Source organism: Pseudophryne corroboree, chromosome 5 (assembly GCF_028390025.1).
Source record: "Pseudophryne corroboree isolate aPseCor3 chromosome 5, aPseCor3.hap2, whole genome shotgun sequence".
Taxonomy (NCBI): Eukaryota; Metazoa; Chordata; class Amphibia; order Anura; family Myobatrachidae; genus Pseudophryne; species Pseudophryne corroboree.
The window spans coordinates 53,450,115-53,474,499 of NC_086448.1; the positions used below are offsets into that span (position 1 = coordinate 53,450,115).

The 24,385-nt window shown below is 41.5% G+C and overlaps 1 protein-coding gene across 2 annotated transcripts in view; it reads left to right on the top strand.

Annotated features, from left to right (window-relative positions):
* The window catches only part of ADCY8 (adenylate cyclase 8), a 367,020-nt gene that overhangs the window by 116,033 nt on the left and 226,602 nt on the right, over positions 1-24,385 (top strand). For both annotated transcript variants that reach the window (XM_063921272.1, XM_063921273.1), the window contains exon 3: positions 17,878-18,008. In XM_063921272.1, the coding sequence (XP_063777342.1) occupies positions 17,878-18,008 (131 nt within the window). The remainder of the gene's footprint in view (positions 1-17,877; positions 18,009-24,385) is intronic.

Genomic DNA, 24,385 nt, shown 5'->3' on the forward strand with positions numbered 1-24,385 from the left:
GGGTCCTTGTCCTGTTGCATCACCCATCTTCTGTTGAGTTTCAATTGGTGGACAGATGGCCTTAAGTTCTCCTGCAAAATGTCTTGATAAACTTGGGAATTCATTTTTCCGTCGATGATAGCAATATGTCCAGGCCCTGAGGCAGCAAAGCAGCCCAAAACCATGATGCCCCCTCCACCATACTTCATAGTTGGGATGAGGTATTGATGTTGGTGTGCTGTGCCTTTTTTTTCTCTCCACACATAGTGTTGTGTGTTCCTTCCAAACAACTCACATTGGTTTCATCTGTCCACAGAATATTTTGCCAATAGTGCTGTGGAACATTCAGGTGCTCTTTTGCAAACTTCAAATGTGCAGCAATGTTTTTTTTGGACAGCAGTGGCTTCCTCCGTGGTATCCTCCCATGAGCTCCATTCTTGTTCAGTGTTTTACGTATGATAGATTCGTCAACAGAGATGTTAGCATGTGCCAGAGATTTCTGTAAGTCTTTAGTTGACACTGTAGGATTATTCTTCACCTCATTGAGCATTCTGCGCTGTGCTCTTGCAGTCATCTTTACAGGACGTCCACTCCTAGGGAGAGTAGCAACAGTGATGAACTTTCTCCATTTATAGACAATTTGTCTCACCGTGGACTGATGAACATCAAGGCTTTTAAATATACTTTTGTGACCTTTTCCAGCTTTATGCAAGTCAACCATTCTTAATCGTAGGTCTTCTGAGAGCTCTTTTCTGCGAGGCATGGTTTACATCAGGCAATGCTTCTTGAGAACTGCAAACAAAACTGGTGTGTGTTTTTTTATAGGGCAGGGCAGCTTTAACTAACACCTCCAATCTCGTCTCATAGATTGGACTCCAGGTTGGCTGACTCCTGACTCAAATTAGCTTTTGGAGAAGTCATTAGCCTAGGGGTTCACATACTTTGTCCACCCTGGACTGGAAATGTTAACATGGTGTGTTCAATAAAAACATGAGAACATATAATTGTTTGTGTGGTATTAGTTTCAGCAGACTGTGTTTGTCTATTGTTGTGACTTAGATGAAGCTCAGAACACATTTGATGACCAATTTATGTACAAATCCAGGAAATTCCAAAGGGTTCACATACTTTTTCTTGCAACTGTATATAAATGCGAAAGCCCTCACTCACTCAATCACTGACTGACTGACTCATCACTAATTCTCTTTTTTCCCGCTATGTTAGGAAGCTGAAATTTAACATAGGTATTGTCGAAGTCAAAAATATTGCATAAAAAGAACATACAAACTACACACATTATGAGTCGCTATACTTGCAAATATGCGCAGCGAGCACAGCAAAATATGGTAACACACGCATTTACACGGACATGCCACAGAGATGGTTTCGACACTTATTTCACACAGTACATAATTATAATAATATCAAGCGCCAGACATCATGATTATTTAAAATTATATAATGAAGTAATGTCATGTATGTGTATTATTTGAACGAAGCAAGATAGACCTGTCATATGTACTATTAAAGCAACCAGATTAATGTGTAGATTCATTTGATACTTGTTATTAAGTTGTAGGACATTGCAACAAATAGTTATGATTAAATGTATGAAAGGTAAAATCACTTTTATTAGAACAATAGATATTCCAAACAGGTAGTGGACAGGAAGCTCAGGCCAGCCCCTTTGGATGTCTTCAAGGCTGAACCTGTGGAGCATATACAAATAGACTAGTGACTCATCATGAATGAGAAAGTCCCCTCCCCCAAAAACTAGATAACACATTGCTGATCACACAGGAGGCAGTTGCTGTTTTGTCCCAGAGGATGATGGAGTTGCTGCCAGACCAGTTCCTGCATGATTTTACACAGAGAGAGAGAGAGAGTGATATGGAGAGACGAATTTATATAACTTAAGGAGAATGGTATTGTATGCTAGCCTGTAACTGTAACTGTATGTAACTGTATGTAATTATATGTAACTGTATGTATTAACTGCTTACTGTGTGAGTTGTAACCATGTAATTATGTGTATACTGTACATTGTAATATATTGAATCCATATCCTTTTAATAACAAATATATACATCAATGAGCTTTGGAACTCAGATAATGTGTGGGTGTATTGTTTTCTCTTATGGGATGCAGTGTTTTGCTATGTATAACGCACATGTATGGCACATGGTAATAATAGGTGCAGGCATTTACAATATACATTATAGCGGGCATTTTAAATATTTTTAAGGAAACAATTTGGCATTCACAGATGGGGGCTCTTACGGGATATCATGGTCTTAATGATGCCCTGTACATTATAAACGCGACGCTGTGGTCGATCAGCTTGTGGTGGACGCATAGTAAAGCTGAGAAAATCATATCCGTGTGTATTGTTGTGATATCAGTAAGCCAATGATATGAAATTTCAAGGGACAATGCGTTTCTCATAATATTTAAAATGCTAAAATGTATTTTTATTGTTGCAAAACAAAGTTCAAATAAGTGATATTGTGTTTGATTCAGATTGGATTGTTTATCTGTTAAGTAGGTTTAAAAGTACATTTAAAAGTTGCTGCATAGCCTTGATATTGTTTTTTAACTCAGGCCTAAAATAACTTCTGGTGCTTGTATAATGTGTGATTTCTTTGGGACAAAGGAAGCCTCATGGTCTGTCCTCCATTTTGGACTAACCACATGGCCTGTCCACCATTTTGTGTAAACCTCATGGATGTGGAAGGGGGAGGAGCAGTGGCCATTTTAGGAAGGTCATTTTCTAAATAGCTGATTTTCAGTCTGCTCAGAACAATCAGTTTCCTTGGTCACATCAAGCACCATTTATGAGTTACCAATGCATTTATTTAACTCATGCCATAGTCAATTACAAATAGTTTCAATTGGGCCCAGTGAGAGTAAATGGTGAGATAAATGCTTGGCTTGGTGTAAGAAATTGCACACAAAAAAGAAAAGAAAAAAAAATACTTTTTTTTTCTTCTTTCCCAGGATTTAGTTAACTCTCTGTTTGCTATAGGATAGCCATTGAAATGAAAATTAACCTGTGTAACTGCTTTTTCTTAGCAGTGAAAAGCAAATAGCTTTGATATGCAAATTAGAAGCACTGAATGGGTAAATGAGTCACCTAGAAGGCTAGTGAATGATACATATATATATAATATTATTATAATTATGTGTATATTTATATCAGTGTATGTTCTGCAAGATAGCTATCCAATCTGAATCATATCATTTAAATTATTGATTATTGCTAGATTAATTTAGATCTGTGTGAAATCGGATACATTTGTTGCTATATAGGTAAATTTGAAATAAATGTATTTAAGGGAGTAATTATAGACATGAAACGAAGTTCTGGCCTAGTTGTTAAGAAAAAAACTGGGTGTTGTGCTAAGTGAGCTATTATACTTAGTATTGCTCACATTTATAGAGACTGTGTGGTTTGTTTTTTTGCGTACGCACATTGGTACATATGGGGGTAATTCCAGTTGATCGCAGCAGGAAATTTTTTAGCAGTTGGGCAAAACGATGTGCACTGCAGGGGGGCAGATATAACATGTGCAGAGAGAGATAGATTTGGGTGTGGTGAGTTCAATCTGCAATCTAAATTGCAGTGTAAAAATAAAGCAGCCAGTATTTACCCTGCACAGATACGAAATAACCCACCCAAATCTAACTCTCTCTGCAAATGTTATATCTGCCCCCCCTGCAGTGCACATGGTTTTGCCCAATTGCTAAAAAATGTCCTGCTGCGATCAACTTGGAATTACCCCCGTGGTACGGAACGTGAGGACAGCGTACAAAAACGTGCAAGTGGCGCAAGGCCGCACACGGGGCATAGGGGTACGCACGGTTGCGTAATTACGCAAGCTTGCATAGGGTTGTGTGCGCATAATAAAACCACACGATATTTGTTCAATTAAGGTGGGATAGTAGCCATGCTACAATAGCACAAAACTACCCGGTTTCTAAAGCAGATTAGTATAAAACTTTTGTTTAAACTGTATTGCCTCTGGGGGTAAAGCTGCCAATCAGAACAAATGAAAATTTTCTGTACAGAAAAACAAAGTGTATTTGAGTGAGCGAACGTAGGAGTGAGTGGATTTGAACCCCGGAATTCGGGATCCCGTCGTGTGGTACACCAAGTAAGTGGAGGCTTTGCGGCGTGAGGCGGCTGACTCACGTTAGTATAGATTGAAATACGCAAATTGTGAAGAGATTTGCAGATGAGCGTAATAGGAAATTGTGCATTGTGTAGTATTGAAGTAAAAAGGTTTTTTGTTACGATCCGGCTGAAGGGTCGCAGTTTGTACATTGACCCGTGGTTGTACGGCAGATAGGTAACAAGTACCTATACGCTGTGCGATTGGACCGCGCGTTTGTGGGTGCGATATATAGCGCAACTTGATACCCCTTTACGAGTTTTTGCGTACAACTGCGGTATCATTAGCGCTGTGTAGAGCATACGCAAGCGTGATTTGTGTATAAAAAGTGTATAGGGAGTTTTCGCTGGTCTCTCTCAGGAAAATCTCCAGCGGTGGATATTTGCTGGAAAAGGTAAGTCACTCCTAACACTTCAAGTAAATATAAACAAATTAGTTCGACCTCACTGGGTACGCGGTGGTCACTATTGGAGTGAGTCGTGGTACTCAGCGGAGAAGGAGTGGGTGAAAGCGCTCTAAGAACTTTCACCGTCTATCCGGTTCGTGCATTGGGGATTGCGTAAAAGGAAAAAGTCCGCGATGGGATCCAACTGCACAAGCGGTGGACGTATGGTAGCCAGGGTTCAGGTTGAAGAGCCGCGGCCCAAGGGGTCAGCGAGGTTTGTTATGTGTGGAAAATATGGTCCACACGCTGAAGATTTTTTGTCTGAATGGGTACGTATGACTGACAAAGATAGGGTACCATTCCCTAGGGTGGGCAGCTTTGAACCTGAGGTATTGCAGAACTTAAGGATAAGGATATGTCTGATAAAATCCCGAAAAAAAAGGGTGAAACATACAAATTGTTTAAACCTGTGGCAGCAAGAGGGGTTGGTGAGTTTGATTCTAAGGTATTGCAGGTGGTATGTCTAATCAAAGTCATATAAGACAAGAATAGAAATATAAGAACTGTTTGAACTTGTAGCAACAATAAACAAGTAGGAAAAAAAAAAAAAGAGAATGCAAGTACACCGCCTTATGTAGATGTGGAAGCAGTTACGGCCAGCATACAAACGATAGAAAATAATAAAAATATGCAAAATATGACTGTAACCTATATATGTACTAATGAATGTTGAAGTTTTATTTAGGAGGAGAAGGTGACCTGATTGTTTTCAGCCATTTCTCATGCACCCAGAGGAGTATCCAACCGGTAAAAGAAGAGCAGTAGCCTGTGGGGGAAGTGGCTGAGACCAGTGGAACAGGTAAGTATGGTATCATTCGTGTACATATATAGTAAAACCCAAAAATAAAATAAAAAATCAAGAAAGTAACGTCAGAAATGGAGAAAAACCTGTCCGCACATTAGTACTTGCCAGTAGGAAAGCGGACAGAGACAAGGTAACCCCCGGGTATTTCTTTCAGTTTCCATATAAGAAGTATTCATTCCCAGTAATGCCCCTAGTCAAGATGAGCTCGGAAATGTTTGTTGGACCATGTACAGACCCTTAATACAGGATGAGAAGGATTGAATGAATACTTCGCATGACCTAGAAGCTTGTTAAACTTTTTTTTTTGTCTTTTGCAGTAACAGAAAACTCTCCATCTGGATAAGATCACTGGTAAACACTAATTCGGCAAATGGGAGGTGGCTGTCTCTGTGCTAATGGACGGGCTCAATAAGGTATTGAGGGTCAGGGTGCAGACTTCTTTGCAAAATTGGAAAGGGGTCACAGTAGCTAATCTTATATAGTGTGCTATTGAACATCACAAGAATAGTGCTAGGCGCAGAGAACAACAGGTGGAGAGGTTGAGGATGGTAAGTATACTAGCACATACAGGAAAGACCCATCAGTCCAAACCCCAGATCCCTAATGGTCAATCATATGTTACACTTGTAGGAAGGAAGGGCATTTTGCCAGAGATTGTAGGAGTAGTAGGACACATAGTCAATATAGACCCCCTAGACAGAAAACACAAGCCACATTATTAAACACATAGACGGGACCAAGGGACATATAGTAAGGAATCATAAGCCATATAGAAAACACAGATTCGGCTAATGGGAAGAACAAAATAAATGCAACATTACCCTTTGACAAAACTTGCTGGGGTTAAGATGGGGCCTCTAAACTTTTGCTCCTTTTTTCTAGCAGAAATGGCCCCTGATTAACTTAATTTTGTTAGATATGATATACATATGCTGTGCTCCCGCTCAGGAAGTACAAAGTATGTTAGACACCCACGAAGACTAATGTCGCATTCTACTGTTCTAGATGCATGTCCATCACAGGTAGAGGAGATTATCTCACAGATACCGGGTTCCCTATGAACTAAGGATGGACAGGACACTGGATTGGTGGCTGGGATAGTCCCAATAGCGATACGATAAACACAGAATTTTTTTTAAGGGGAGTAGACCAAGTAGAGAATCATTTCCCCGTAGTGCCCAATCCAGTTGTCAAATTTTTATAAAATCTTCACCTCTACAAACTCATCTGTTACCAACCACTATTCTGTTTCTCTACAGTTTCCTCTTCATCTTTTGCATTCACACAGGGTGGTACAATACATGGACCCAAGTACAGTTCAAACTCCACATGCCTAGGTCCTTCAGAGTTCTGCCCAAACCCAGTATATCTCAACAGCATGCACAAAGGGTGGAGAATGGGAATACTGGTGAAGGGAAATTTTGTATAGACACTGATATGCCTGTTGGTGAATGGCAAACCTGACATTTTCTTTTTCATTTTCTTCTTCCTTCTCTCCTCTAGAGATGTTTCTTTTTTCTTTTTCTTTTTTTTTGAGTTATGCTCATGGTACTCTACATTGCAAACACACGATAGTAATTTAAAATTAAACATTTGTATTCCCTACAGGAAAAGGCAGTCTGGAGGACAAAGGGGTATGGCCAGGAGTCCTCAGGACTGTGGACAGGTGGACACGGTAAGCCAGTAGCCCCCAGAGCATACCTTCCAAGTCTAGCTGAGGTGGCACACAGTCTGACTCATCTAGGCAAAGAGGGTATGTGCAAGCGGATGAGAGCCTACTGGTGTGCGCCAGGATTCTATTCTCATGCAGGTAAGAGAGCAATGACCTGTCTTGCTTGCTTGAGGAAGAATATTGGTAAAGCAATATCAACAGAGCCATCCCATATCCCTCCTGCAGACGGATCTTTTCAGGAAATACAAATCGACTTCGTACAGTTAACACCCTTTAGGAATTATTGTTATGTATTGGTATGCACTGATGTTTTCTCAAACTGGGTAGAGGCATTTCCTGCTGCCACGGATGCTGCTGTATTTACCGCAAAGAAAAATTGCGCAGAAATTTGTGTGTAGATAATGGTACCCCTAGAAGTAGGAGCAAAGCTTGAAATTGTACTATTGTGATCATAGATACTGCCACTAGTATTATGTAGCATCGGAACCACTCCCAGATCTTCACTCAACGAATCACCCTCTTCGAAATTTGTTTTTGTTTTGGTATTTGTGTCTTTTTTGTTGGGTTGTTTTTGGAAGACAACCTCATGTCATGATTGATCCGCACAATGATCAGAAATACACCAATGAGGTGACTACAGTACCTTATTGAGATGAGCCAGCATTTGAGAACTTGACAAAAGAACTTGAAACTGTTGATTGCTGGTATGCCAAATACTAACTGTCTTGATTGTGAACCAAGAGACTGTGTGATTTTTCTTACGCTCAGGTTGCCTAATAGACAGGTGGGAAGGACCATACCAAGTTTTGTTGACAGCACTATCCCAGTGAAAGTAGCCGAGAGAGAGACTTGGGTCCACGATTCCCATTGCAGGAAAGTCGGTAGTCCGGAAGGAACTCGTAAATGGAGTGAGATCGCAAAAGTATCACCAGAGACTCTGTTCCGTGAAGACTGAGAGGCGGCACTGTTGAACACTACCTGAGCGTACTAAAAGATTGCAGAAAGACCAGTCATTGTAATTGATTTGTTATGAACAAGAGTTGTTTTATTCTATTTCTCTTTTCTCTCTTTCCCGCTGACAAACATTTTTTTTCAGGATATTCTATTTTTGCGAGGTTTTTTTTTTTATGAGGAGTCGAGTGTGGGACTGGAACTGGTTCTGGAGGAAGGAGTGATTTCCTTATAGGATCCCAGGATTAGCCGATCAGTTTGTTAAAGTCAGAGAAAAATCAAAGGTCTAGTAGTTATGGAGTTCGGAGGTAATCAGGAACAATCAGACAATGGCTATTCACACATTGCAGATAAAGAGCTAATTAATATATGTGGAAGAAAGGTTTATGAGTGGCTCTCCCCGAACTCCGAAGGTTTATGTTATTTAGGAAGGACACTACTTATAACCCTTGTTCAATTATTAAACAGACCTAGCATACGTTCCAGAAATGGAAACAATGTTCAGAAAATGATAGGAATATGTAGTTCATGAAAATTTTATATGTCACTTTCACGATTTGTTTGTGTCTTCTTCATCTACCTAGCAGAACCTCAATCGAATCCAAACATCAGTGTACAAAGACGTAGGTACATGTATGTGTGAAATGTTCGTCGCAAATCAGACATTATAGGCCAAAGCACTGTCCCAGCATACTCTATAGGTTGAATGTTGTCCCACACCCAACCAGTGGCCCCGTGACCGCCGAGTGCAGTGCATATAGAGGATGTCGCGTCCTCCTCCCTGTCTTCCCCAAATATAGTCAAGTGTCTGATTTGCGAAATGAATACATACTTGTATCTAGGTCACCGATTATTGTATGAAATATTTTTTTTTCTTATGTTAATAATTGATGGCAGTTATTGTTTACTGCCAAAGAGTGGACTGTTGAAGTCAAAAATATTACATAAAAAGAACATACAAACTACACACATTATGAGTCGGTATACTTGCAAATACGCGCAGCGAGCACAGCAAAATATGGTAACACACGCATTTACACGGACATGCCACAGAGATGGATTCGACACTTATTTCATACAGTACATAATTATAATAATATCAAGCGCCAGACATCATGATGATTTAAAATTATATAATGAAGTAATGTCATGTATGTGTATTATTTAAACGAAGCAAGATAGACCTGTCATATTTACTATTAAAGCAACCAGATTAATGTGTAGATTCATTTGATACTTGTTATTAAGTTGTAGGACATTGCAACAAATAGTTATGATTAAATGTATGAAAGGTAAAATCACTTTTATTAGAACAATAGATATTCCACACAGGTAGTGGACAGGAAGCTCAGGCCAGCCCCTTTGGATGTCTTCAAGGCTGAACCTGTGGAGCATATACAAATAGACTAGTGACTCATCATGAATGAGAAAGTCCCCTCCTCCAAAAACTAGATAACACATTGCTGATCACACAGGAGGCAGTTGCTGTTTTGACCCAGAGAATGATGGAGTTGCTGCCAGACCAGTTCCTGCATGATTTTACAGAGAGAGAGAGTGATATGGAGAGACGAATTTATATAATTTAAGGAGAATGGTATTGTATACTGACCTGTAACTGTAACTGTATGTAACTGTATGTAATTGTGTGTAACTGTATGTATTAACTGCTTACTGTGTGAGTTGTAACCATGTAATTATGTGTATACTGTACATTGTAATATATTGAATCCATATCCTTTTAATAACAAATATATACATCAATGAGCTTTGGAACTCAGATAATGTGTGGGTGTATTGTTTTCTCTTATGGGATTGCAGTGTTTTGCTATGTATAGCGCACATGTATGGCACATGGTAATAAGAGGTGCAGGCGTTTACAATATACATTAGAGCGGGCATTTTAAATATTTTTAAGGAAACAATTTGGCATTCACAGTATTCTTCAGGTGGGAAATAGGAAAACTACGTAATTAGAATTTTAATAAACCTCCTCTAAGGGGATGAAAAGGGGGTTGACATAATGACGTCATTACTAATTTGTGGCTTGCATTATGTGAATGATAACGCCCAAACGGATGTTCGGATCAAAATTTGGATTGCACCTCGTGTGTAGAATTTAATAAACTACAAAAATGGTCCTGTCACTTTTTACCGTATCTGCCACGGGTGCTCCACGGGTAACGCCAAGAACAATGGATTAATATTTACTTACATTAAGAGTAAGACGTCTCAAATTTACCTCTCTATAGATTTACCAAATTTTTAATACTCATTCATATTTACAACTGTGAAAATCAGAAATTCCTGTGCGAAGAACGGGTAGAACAGCTAGTTGTTAATATATATATATATATATATATATATATATATATATATATATATGAAGCAAGGAGAGGCGGCACTCACGGCTGGATGTAAAAAAGTACAGAGACCACAGCAATACGTATCAACGTTTCAATTCCAAAGAATTTTCGTCAGGATACAGATAACACATATCAAAATCACTCACCTTATATCCCTCACCAATTGTGTCCAGGTGTGCTCGCTGGGCGGCCCGGTGGTCCGGAAGCGGCACCTAAGAAAAACGTCACCGCGCATGCGGCTGACGTCAGTGCATCCCATCACCATGGTAACCCGGGAACGTGTGTACAAAAGGAACTGGGGAAAATACAATAACTGCATATTGAAAAACGGTCATAGTCCATCTGTTGCAATGAATAGAAATGCATAAAACGAACACACTGATATCTACTTAGCAAATTAGGATAAGAAACAAAATAAAATAGACGTTATATGGATTAACTCAATGCACTATATCCCTATCATGCAGCATTATAACATAGCACGGCAGAGAATAATAGATCAATTAAAACCAGACAAAGGTATCGCGTCATTGAGCCCCCTAGGGTTAATGGTATCTAGGCGGAGAATCCAACGGGATTCACATCTTAATAAGGCAGCCCCCCGATCACCGCCCCTCAATGACTGGGGAATATGATCGATCATCCTGTATTTTAAACTGCATAGACTATGTCTGGCAGTCACAAAATGGCGAGCAACAGGTTGGTCGCTCGAGCCACTGGCTAGTGCTAATCTAATCGCAGAACGGTGAGCCGTCATCCGTTCCTTGAATTTACGGGTAGTTTTGCCTACGTATACCAGTCCGCAAGGACATACGATCTGATAAACAACAAAAGTTGACTCACAAGTCAGATGATGTCTTTATTGAAAATTTCTTGCCAGACCTAGGATGGTAAAAGGTTTCACCAGTAAGCATGAATTTGCATGTAGTACATGCACACTTGAAACAACCATGCGGTTTGTGTTTTAAAAAACCTGTAGGGGATTTACCCTTACCTGACATATCTGTTTTTACCAATATATTGCGTAAATTCCTCGCTCGCTTGTAGCAAGGCATAAGTCTGGTGTCAGACAGGCCAAGATCACTATCAGATTGAACAAGAGTCCAATGTTTCTTTGAGATTTTGTTAATATTACTGGACAAGGTGTTGAATTGATTGACCCAGGTATACTACAGTATTCTCTAAAAGCACTGATCGGAATACTTTTTTGCACAACACTAGTTGCCATCCTGTCAGTTTGAAACGTGGGTTACCTTATTCACAAATGATGCGCATTATGCGCATCATTAGTGATAGAGAAGTAGCAGCATTACAAATGGATGAGTTAATTAATACATTTCTAGTCAGAGGATATAGCCTAAAACAATTACAAGCAATTAAAGAAAAGGTTCTTGCCATGGACAGAAATAGTCTTCTTTGTAAAAAACAGGATAGTGTCCCTAAACCCACTTTACCCTGGGTCAATCAATTCAACACCTTGTCCAGTAATATTAACAAAATCTCAAAGAAACATTGGACTCTTGTTCAATCTGATAGTGATCTTGGCCTGTCTGACACCAGACTTATGCCTTGCTACAAGCGAGCGAGGAATTTACGCGATATATTGGTAAAAACAGATATGTCAGGTAAGGGTAAATCCCCTACAGGTTTTTTAAAACACAAACCGCATGGTTGTTTCAAGTGTGCATGTACTACATGCAAATTCATGCTTACTGGTGAAACCTTTTACCATCCTAGGTCTGGCAAGAAATTTTCAATAAGACATCATCTGACTTGTGAGTCAACTTTTGTTGTGTATCAGATCGTATGTCCTTGCGGACTGGTATACGTAGGCAAAACTACCCGTAAATTCAAGGAACGGATGACGGCTCACCGTTCTGCGATTAGATTAGCACTAGCTAGTGGCTCGAGCGACCAACCTGTTGCTCGCCATTTTGTGACTGCCAGACATAGTCTATGCAGTTTAAAATACAGGATGATCGATCATATTCCCCAGTCATTGAGGGGCGGTGATCGGGGGGCTGCCTTATTAAGATGTGAATCCCGTTGGATTCTCCGCCTAGATACCATTAACCCTAGGGGGCTCAATGACGCGATACCTTTGTCTGGTTTTAATTGATCTATTATTCTCTGCCGTGCTATGTTATAATGCTGCATGATAGGGATATAGTGCATTGAGTTAATCCATATAACGTCTATTTTATTTTGTTTCTTATCCTAATTTGCTAAGTAGATATCAGTGTGTTCGTTTTATGCATTTCTATTCATTGCAACAGATGGACTATGACCGTTTTTCAATATGCAGTTATTGTATTTTCCCCAGTTCCTTTTGTACACACGTTCCCGGGTTACCATGGTGATGGGATGCACTGACGTCAGCCGCATGCGCGGTGACGTTTTTCTTAGGTGCCGCTTCCGGACCACCGGGCCGCCCAGCGAGCACACCTGGACACAATTGGTGAGGGATATAAGGTGAGCGATTTTGATATGTGTTATCTGTATCCTGACGAAAATTCTTTGGAATTGAAACGTTGATACGTATTGCTGTGGTCTCTGTACTTTTTTACATCCAGCCGTGAGTGCCGCCTCTCCTTGCTTCATGTGTCTAAACTTTGCTGTTGCTGAGGGCACCGGGCGCCATACTGATCAATAAGTGAGTGCCGGTCTTCTACTGTGTTGATATATATATATATATATATATCTGTTATCACAATTTTTGTAACAGCACAAAGTACATGCTTGCCTTTATTACCTGTAATTTATATAACAGTTTATTAAGGAGTTTACACTATCATTTCACATCTATTTTTTATGTCGAATATCACCATGGATAACATAGCATTCAATTCTGACTGTGTTGGGTTTATAGGTTCTCCCCTTTTTTTTCATGGGGTTTGTTGCCTTTGCTCTGGTGTCAAAAAAACATACTGGTAGGTTGTTGGCTTAAGGGCCCTACACATTGAGCTATCCGCCGCCGAGCTGCCCGACGGCGGATACGGGCGACCCGGCGGCAGGGGGGCAGTCACCCGTCAACCCGTCACCCGGTTCCATACCAGTGCAGGCAAATATGGACGAGAGCGACGGACACCAGCGGGGCCGCGCATCGTTCATCGCTGGTGCCTCCACACTCAAAGATATGAACGGTATCTCGTTCATTAATGAACGAGATCGTTCATATCTTTTGAGTATTATCGCCCAGTGTGTAGGGCCTGCTACTTTGAAATTGTTCCTAGGGTATACTGTACATGTACCTGTGTTTTAATGTGGTAGGAAAATTAGATTGCAAGCTCCTCTGGGAGAGGACATAGTATGAATTTATAAAATTTCTTCCACAGAGCTGTGTAATTTGTTGACACTATGTAAAGAAAAAGCATGTTGACTTGATAAATGAAAAAAAAAAAAAAGCATTATATTAGTTTGCTTACCACAATCACCATGGCCACATTAACCAGAAGATATTTAACTAGTGATGTGCACCGGACATTTTTCGGGTTTTGTGTTTTGGTTTTGGATTCGGTTCCGCGGCCGTGTTTTGGATTCGGACGCGTTTTGGCAAAACCTCCCTGAAATTTTTTTTTTGGATTTGGGTGTTTTTTTTACAAAAAAACCTCAAAAACAGCTTAAATCATAGAGTTTGGGGGTCATTTTGATCCCATAGTATTATTAACCTCAATAACCATATTTACACTTATTTTCAGTCTATTCTGAACACCTCACACCTCACAATATTATTTTTAGTCCTAAAATTTGCACCGAGGTCGCTGGATGGCTAAGCTAAGCGACACAAGTGGCCGACACAAACACCTGGCACATCTAGGAGTGGCACTGCAGTGTCAGGCAGGATGGCACTTCAAAAAAATAGTCCCCAAACAGCACATGATGCAAAGAAAAAAAGAGGCGCACCAAGGTCGCTGTGTGACTAAGCTAAGCGACACAAGTGGCCGACACAAACACCTGGCCCATCTAGGAGTGGCACTGCAGTGTCAGGTAGGATGGCACTTCAAAAAAATAGTCCTCAAACAGCACATGATGCAAAGAAAAAAAGAGGCGCACCAAGGTCGCTGTGTGACTAAGCTAAGTGACCCAAGTGGCCGACACAAACACCTGGCCCATCTAGGAGTGGCACTGCAGTGTCAGGCAGGATGGCACTTCAAAAAAATTGTCCCCAAACAGCACATGATGCAAAAAAAAAAAAGAGGCGCACCAAGGTCGCTGTGTGACTAAGCTAAGCGACACAAGTGGCCGACACAAACACCTGGCCCATCTAGGAGTGGCACTGCAGTGTCAGGCAGGATGGCACTTCAAAAAAATAGTCCCCAAACAGCACATGATGCAAAGAAAAAAAGAGGCGCACCAAGGTCGCTGTGTGACTAACCTAAGCGACCCAAGTGGCCGACACAAACACCTGGCCCATCTAGGAGTGGCACTGCAGTGTCAGGCAGGATGGCACTTCAAAAAAATTGTCCCCAAACAGCACATGATGCAAAGAAAAAAAGAGGCGCACCAAGGTCGCTGTGTGACTAAGCTAAGCGACACAAGTGGCCGACACAAACACTTGGCCCATCTAGGAGTGGCACTGCATTGTCAGGCAGGATGGCACTTCAATAAAATTGTCCCCAAACAGCACATGATGCAAAGAAAAAAAGAGGCGCACCAAGGTCGCTGTGTGACTAAGCTAAGCGACACAAGTGGCCAACACAAACACCTGGCCCATCTAGGAGTGGCACTGCAGTGTCGTGAATAGCATATTGGCAAGTTTACGCTTCTCATCAGACGCTTTCAATTTTGATTTTTGGGTCATTTTACTGAACTTTTGTTTTTTGGATTTTACATGCTCTCTACTATGACATTGGGCATCGGCCTTGGCAGACGACGTTGATGGCATTTCATCGTCTCGGCCATGACTAGTGGCAGCAGCTTCAGCACGAGGTGGAAGTGGATCTTGATCTTTCCCTATTTTAACCTCCACACTTTTGTTCTCCATTTTTTTAATGTGTGGAATTATATGCCAGTATCAATAGCAATGGCCTACTACTATATATACTGCGCACAACTGAAATGCACCACAGGTATGGATGGATAGTATACTTGACGACACAGAGGTAGGTAGAGCAGTGGCCTACTGTACCGTACTGCTATATATTATATACTGGTGGTCAGCAAACTGTGCAAAACTGAAATGCACCACAGGTATGGATGGATAGTATACTTGACGGCACAGAGGTAGGTACAGCAGTGGCCTACTGTACCGTACTGCTATATATTATATACTGGTGGTCAGCAAACTGTGCAAAACTGAAATGCACCACAGGTATGGATGGATAGTATACTTGACGACACAGAGGTAGGTACAGCAGTGGTCTACTGTACCGTACTGCTATATATTATATACTGGTGGTCAGCAAACTGTGCAAAACTGAAATGCACCACAGGTATGGATGGATAGTATACTTGACGACACAGAGGTAGGTACAGCAGTGGCCTACTGTACCGTACTGCTATATATTATATACTAGTGGTCAGCAAACTGTGCAAAACTGAAATGCACCACAGGTATGGATGGATAGTATACTTGACGACACAGAGGTAGGTACAGCAGTGGCCTTCTGTACCATACTCCTATATATTATATACTGGTGGTCAGCAAAATTATGCACTGTACTCCTACTATATACTGTCTACAATGCAGCACAGATATGGAGTGTTTTTCAGGCAGACAACGTATACTGGTGGTCACTGGTCAGCAAAACTCTGCACTGTACTCCTCCTATATAATATTATGCTGGTGGTCCCCAGTCCCCACAATAAAGCAGCATACTGAGCACAGATATGGAGTGTTTTTCAGGCAGACGACGTATACTGGTGGTCACTGTCAGCAAAACTCTGCACTGTACTCCTGCTATATAATACAGCTGCTCCCCAGTCCCCACAATTAAGCAGTGTGAGCACAGATATATGCAGCACACTGAGCACAGATAAGGAGCGTTTTTTTCAGGCAGAGAACAGATAAAACTGGTGGTCACTGATCAGCAAAACTCTGCACTGTACTCCTCCTATATTAATATACAGCTGCTCCCCAGTCCCCACAATTAAGATATAACTAAGCAAGCACAAATATTTGCATCAACAATGAATAAACGGAGAGGACGCCAGCCACGTCCTCTCCCTAACATTTCCAATGCACGAGTGAAAATGGCGGCGACGCGCGGCTGCTTATATAGAATCCGACTCTCACGAGAATCCGACAGCGGGATGATAACGTTCGGGCGCGCTCGGGTTAACCGAGCCATACGGGAGAATCTGAGTATGCCTCGGACCCGTGTAAAAAGGGTGAAGTTCGGGGGGGGTTCGGTTTCCGAGAAACCGAACCCGCTCATCACTACATTTAACCTAACAATATGTTTTTAAACCCTGGGAAAACTAAGAGCAGGTCACAAATCTTGCGTTCTGGTTGTAATCAGACCTACGTCCCCAGCATCGCAAGGCAATACCTCGTCTCTACCATGATTATTATTATTATTATTAGCAGTTTCTTATATAGCGCAGCATATTCCGTTGCGCTTTACAATTAGAACAACAGTTATAGAACAAAACTGGGCAAAGACAGACAGATATAGAGGTAGGAAGGCCCTGCTCGCAAGCTTACAATCTATAGGGAAATTGGAATTGATACACAAGGATAGATGCTACCTGTTGCATAATGGTCCACCAGATTGCTAGGTTCTTAATGGGTTGTATGATATGATCACCCAGCAATTTTGGAAGATAAAATATGTGAGGTTATGCGGACTGTACAGAGAGGATGTAATTGGATAGGGAAGCATTGTAGGTTATGTGGGTGGGTCTGAAATTTGGTAGGCTTGTCTGAAGAGATGAGTTTTCAGGGAATTTTTAAAGGTTTGGAGACTAGAGGAGAGTCTTATTGTGCGTGGGGGGGGGCATTCAACAGAGTGGGTGAAGCCCGGATAAAGACCTGTAATTTTGAGTGTGAACAAGTAATGAGTGTGGATGAGAGACGCAGATCTTGTGCAGAACGGAGAGGTCGGGTAGGGAGATATTTTGAGATGAGTGAGGAGATGTATGATGGTGCAGTTTGGTTAATAGCCTTGTATGTAAATAAAAGTATTTTATATTTAACACGGTAGAATACCGGTAACCAATGGAGGGACTGACAGAGCGGGTCAGCAGATGAAGAACGTCTAGCGAGGAAGATTAGCCTCGTAGCTGCGTTTAAAATGGATTGTAGGGGTGAGAGCCTACAGTATGTTTGGGAAGACCAGATAACAGGCTGTTACAATAATAAATGTCACCGATAATCCATAGATGAGTGTTGGCTTTTGGTGGCATTCTCTGAAATGCAGGTGTTTTACTTAAGAAGTATAAAGCTACAATACAAAAAAGTATGATAAACCCTACTTATAAATTGGTTATGCTTCACAACCTTCAAATTATGACCTAATAACTTTTCCTTTCTTTACGCTGTCTTGCAGGAAAGGCTCGTCCTCTCTGTATTACCTCGATTCGTTGTACTTGAAATGATCAATGACATGACCAATGTAGAAGACGAACATCTACAGCATCAGTTTCACAAGATTTATATCCATCGCTATGAAAATGTCAGGTAAGACTGCATTATGTACTTACTGTAGCTTCCCCATTTTCCTCCAAAAACTGGTATTAAGATAGAGGATACTCTGGAATTAAATATTCAGCAGGTGGATCCATTGTGTAGGCCAGAGGTTCTCAAACGTGGTCCTCAAGGCACCCCAACTGTCCAGGTTTTAAGTTTATCCATACTTGGCCACAAGTGACTTAATTGGTTCCTCAGTAGATTTGATTTAACCATCTGTGCTGAGCCATGGATATACCTAAAACCTGGACTGTTTGGTGCCTTGAGGACCACGTTTGAGAACCTGTGGTGTCGGCGATTGCCATTCTACAGGCAGAAAGGATTTTTTTTCACCTCAGTGGGAACGAAGTGTCGGCCGTCCGGCATCTCGCACCTTCGCCGCCAGTTTGCATTATCACCAAAAGAAAACATATCAAGGATCATTAATGTCCACTTTTAGAGCTAATGATAAACATTTTTTTTTTTTGCGGCACTGTATAGCAATGGGTTATTTTTGGTCTCTATTTTATAAGTCATTTTGTGTTTCATTTTTATGTCTTGTGTCTTTGTTAAGGTTTATTTTACCGGGTCAGAACTCCTTTTATTGTCTTCTTCATGCATTCCTTGTATGTTGGTGGGTGTGGCTAAAACTTCCTGTAACCAATGAGATCATTGGAATGGCTACAGCAAAGGTTGCAATATGAATGTTGACATCACATTTAGCTTACCATTAGGGTTACGGTTCATGCTATCCTTAGGGTTAGTGTTAGAGTTTGAGTTATTGTTGGAGTTACCATTAGGGTTAGGAACTGTCGACATTTGTACAATGTCACTTTTTCATCAGTATTGACATACTGAACGTCGACATAATGGTAATGTCCACATTCACATGCCAACCACCACAGCAGCACAAGGTGAGTTAGCTGATCTTCTGAGAGGCAGTGACCTGTCACCTTGAGTGATTGTGCTAGAAGTTGGGTGGATTGGGGACACCTCTCCCTGAGCTCATCTGGACCAACATGGTAAAATGAGAATTTGTTTTGCATGACGAGACGATAAAGAGACACAGAGGGTCCAATCACAGGAGCGTTCCCTTCTTTGGTCCCATAAGAGGATTGGGTCTTGTCCATAGACTAGGAAGTACTTTGCGTCTCTTAGTTGTGTGTTTGTGGGTACGGGCATTTCAGGGTGCGCTTAGAGCAGTGTAATTAAAACATTCAAACATGACACAAGTAACATACCCCTTAACATTGCACAAGTTTGAGCTGATTTGTGGTGCAGCCACATTGGATGCTTGTGTCACCAGGAGCTGGGCTATACTGTCTATATGTGTGTGTAAAGAGGGGTACTAGAAGGTGGGCTGTACTGTCTGTGTAAGGAGGGGTTCTGGCACCTGTGAAGCAGTAGCCTGTCCCCCAACTCACTTCCCTTCCCTAAAAACACCCTTGGACTATTGCAACATACTTCCGACATTCACAGAAGTCTGTCCTAGTTCTCGGGACAACCCAGCAGAATTGAGACTGCCCCAGCTAAGGGCCTCAGGCAACAGTGGACGCATCTAGCAGCGCAGGCATCGCACTCATGCTTACACAACTAGATGGATGCACCATGCATGGCTGGATCTCTTCATATGCAGACTTGGCATTTAGGGGGGGCTACCTTACAGATGCACGCAAGAGCTCTGTTTAGTGGAAGTGCCATGACAGTGTCGTGTCGTGGGTGTGTAGCCAGATATCCGAGAGTATGATGAAGAGACACCTGTTTCTGATGGATAGCTGTAATTGCTGATACTAGATGATGGTTGCCGCTGCGGATGGAAATACGGTGGGCAGTGCGACTATACACATGAAGCCACATGTATATGCGTATTAGCATAAGGTAGCAAATCTGGCTGCTGCAGCCATCCGGACTTTCCTGTGCTTTGAGTGTGACTCAGAACCAGGCCCTAGATGGGTACAGTTGGGAGGAATAATGTAATGAAGTTAGTTGCAGCCTCTTCCCCTTCCCAACGCTTCCATTGGGCAGGTGCCGCACTTCCCCACTTCTGTGCCTCTGTCCAGCCCGTCCTTCTCCCCTGCTGGCGATATGTGCAGTCCCGTCTCTTCGTCCCCTTTCACGAGTCCCTGTGGGTGAGGTGGGGGGTGTATACTTTTTACCTTTCGGGTTGAGTTGGGTTGAAGTGTGTAATATATCAGAGGGGATAAATAAATACTATCTTGGGGTGAGGTAGGCTGGCTGGCGTAGTGTACTGTGGGGGGGGGGGGGGGTGTATGCTAATAATTTTTTTGGGGGGAGTGAGGTGGATTGAGGGGTGTAATATAGTGTCTGGGGGGCTTGAGTAGTGATATTTTAAACAGTGGGGTATATTATAGGGATGTATATTATGTTCTATTGGGTTTTATTGAAGTTATTTGGTAAGAATACATATTGGAATTGCCGCATGTGAAGACGTTCAAAGTGGGCGCCTCTGCCTGTACACGTTCAGATACCAGGGAAGGGCTTTGTAGCAGCGTTATCATGTAGGGGTCTATTCATTGTTAACATCAGTGCTATTTTAGTATCCAACTCTCTGCGAGTAGCAGCAGTGGGTCTCTAATCACCTGAGCAATTCAGTATTGCTCCAGTGCGTAGACAGCTGATCCAAAGATCAGCTGTCCCGGAGATCCCAATCACTGCTACTTCTGACTGGGCACTGCTGATGTGCATGCACACAAAAGATCCCAGCGTTCGGCGGAAGGAGGAAACAGGGCAGTTTCAGATCTCTCTTCTTAACCCGGAACCGGGAATCAGCGCCATCTGAAGATGGTGAGGGTTCCCGCTGTCAAGCTCTGAAAATGTTGTATTTTTGGAGCTTGATGAAAGGAATGAAAAGTTTAAATAAATGAGATGGTCCTAAAGGGTTGGTTGGACATTTAATTTTGATCAGATGCATCTGCAAATCTACAGAAACCTTGAGCAAATGGTTATCGTTCCATAGTTAGGGGCCCATTTATGAAAGAGTCTTAAGGGGTCTTTTCATGAAACAGTGAAAAGAGTGGAGAAGTGAGCCTGTGGAGAAGTTGCCCATGACAACCAATCAGCTGCTCCGTACAATTGTATAGTATGCAAATTATAAAACGTTACTTCAATGCTGATTGGTTGCCATTGGCAACTTCTCCACTGGCTCACTTCTCCACACTTTTCACTGCTTCATGAATAGACCCCATGGGCAAAACTCGTTGCATGTGGCAAATGTGCTCCGGCTAATCCGCTCCTAAACTGTCGTGTTTGAAAAATGACAGTTGGGAGCTGATTGGCTGGAGTACCATTTATCATACGCAACGAGTTTTAAATAGCAAAAACACATTGATAAATGGGCTCCTTAGTTGTTTATTGTTTTTAAATAAGTACAATAAATATGTATTTGTTATAATTTCCAGTCAGACCCAGTGTTTGAAATGAGCTTATTTTACACTGTCCCATGTGTTTTGTGTGACTAAAATTTTATTAAAGGTTTTCCTGTCCCATGTGGGTTTATTTAATTATACTGTTTTATACGTGAGGCCCCTCGTGAGTTCAGGTTACTAGGTTACAGCTAAGAAGCTGTTTCAAAATATACTCTTTCCATTGTGCCATTATAACCTCTCATCCTACCCACTTTTCTGTTCCTTACATTGTTTTGCTAGATTTACATTACTGCTGATTGCATTATCAGAAGGCTTTCTAGGTTTTACTTTTTTTTTTTTCTCTTGGGAATTCTATGTTATTTATCCCTTTTTTCACATGCAATAAAATCAGTGTTTTTAAGTATTAACAAATACTTCTGCCATAAATGATCTTGTTTTCAATTTAACATGGGAAGGAAAGGGTATTGTAAGTGAGGAAGTAGTCTGTGACCAATTAAAAAAAATTAATGTTGATAAATCACCTGGTCCCGACGGAATTCACCCAAGGGTTCTCATGGAGCTACACTCCAAATTAGCAAGACCACTGGATTTGATTTTCAATGACTCACTTACATCAGGCATGGTTCCCAAAGACTCGCGCATAGCGGAAGTAGTGGCGATACTTAAAAAGGGAAGTAAATCTGAACCGGGTAATTATAGACCAGTAAGTCTTACATCTATAGTGGGGAAAGTACTTTAAGGTATTTTAAGGGATAGTATACAGAAGTTCCTTGAAGCCAATAATGTTATTAATAGGAACCAACATGAATTTATGAAGGATAGATCATGTCAAACTAACTTAATAGGTTTTTATGAAAAAGCTAGTGCGAACCTAAATCAGGGTAAAGAGGTGGATTTAATCTTTTTAGACTTTGCTAAAGTCTTCGATACAGTACCTCACATGAGGCTTATCCACAAATTAAGAGAACTTGGGCTAGGGAGGACAATATGCACTTCAGTTAGAAATTGGTTGGACAAAAGGGAGCAGCGAGTGCGGTAAATGGAACTTTTTCGTAATGGACAGTAGTACTAAATGATGTGCCACATGGATCTGCACTTGGACCACTACTGTTTAACATTTTCAGAAATGATCTAGAGGTAGGTCTAGAGAGCATGGTGTCAATTTTTGAAGACGATACCAAATTGCGCAAGGTTATAAATTCGGAAGGGGATGCCAAGTCTCTTCAGAACGACTTATTTAAACTGGAAGCATGGGCAGCCGTTACGTTACACTGCAAGCCCCTTACTCTATCCCCTAGGCCACAGCTGTCTGTGATAGGAATAAACACCCCTGGTGTGTATGTGATGTGACCTGTGTGTGGAGTGCGGTTTCTTCCAGGGAATGTGTACTACAGTAGACTGCGTAATGTGAATGGCAGCACAACAATGGATACCATCTGGAAGTCATATTAATGAGATAGGAACCAAGTGGTACAGTGGATTACATGTTTCTATCAATTTGATAGGAACGAAACCTGGAATGCTTTCTGAGATAATAAAGCTGTTTATGCTAATAAAATCCAGAACTTAGTACACAATGTAACGGCAAAATCAATAGTGTGAACAGGGCATCAGCGTGGCATTGTATTTTGTAGAAGGGGATTTTTTTTTTTGTTTATAAAGGGAAGAACTTGATTGGTCACCCTCTCACAGATCACTGTCTAATGCCACAGCACTGTATTCAGCACTGTAGTCTTAACATGGAGCATTCGCCCCCCAGCAGTTAAACTGTGTATTACATGGAGTGGGACATGTCAAAGTCAGAAAAATGTCTCAATGCACGTTGCCATATTTGCACCGCACACTGGTCCGCGCTGCGCGTGCGTACGCTCTCCCGTGGAGACGCATACCCGCAATAGCGTGCACTCGCAGGCGCGGTATGCGTATTTACGGTAGAGTTTATGTAGTCGTAGCGTGCGACTCATTCGTTACAAATGTTCACAATTAATGTAGTTTATAGATCATGGTCCCTTTGATAGATTCTGAAAGTTTGGTTAAAATACAATGTCCCAGAGCTGAGGAATCTCTCTTTATATCGTACGAAGGGTCTAACAGGAATCATACAGCAGTGTTTGGTACCCATCGGAAGAGTATTTAATTAGCAATATTCCGGTGTTGGTTTGGAGCGTATTAATCGCTCGTGCGAATAGTTATGGACATAAGAAGTTTATGTCCATTTCTATTATTTACACATACTCAGGTATGCGGCGGGAAACCCAGTTTCCCACCCACCTGAGCTGTTGGAAATCGTCACAGCCCACCTGTATGAATCACCCTATGACCTTTTGTTATGATGCAGGGCCGAATTCCTTCGGCCAATGGACAATGGGATTGTAGGACCAGGAGATTGCATTGTGTGTGGGGCATAAATAGGCAGGCCGACCACATCCAGCTCTCACTCTCTCATCAACGGTTATCTGCTGATAGCCGGGAGCTGGATATCGAGGCGCAGGCGATCATACCCTTTGTGCGTAAGTTTCTCTCCGTAATCATTGTCTTTCTGTGAGCCAATTTCTCTCTATCTCTCTCTCTCTCTCTCTCTCCCTCTCTCTCCTCTTTTCTCTTATATCTCCCATAGTATTATAGTATTGTATTGTATTTCATTAAGGTCAGAGTAGTATTGTCTTTTTGTATTTTAGTTCTGTGGTTAGGAAGTCTCTGTTATATTGTAGTGTATCATTTGTACTGTTATCCCCTTTTACAAGTATATTAGATATAATACAGTTAATAGGCTTTGGAACCTAAACCAGTATCTGTGTATTTCCTATAGTGTAATGTGTTCACTTGAGCGTCGGTGACGCTCAAGCAGCTTTGTAGTTAGTCAGGTTACACAAGGTTGCACTTACACCCTGTATTCACATTAAGGTATTCTGTGTATTTCATTGGTATAAGGTTTAGACATAAAAGTATAGCGTTGTGAGCGTCTGCGCCGCTGGTGATCTCCTCGTGGTCTCGAGCGTCCGC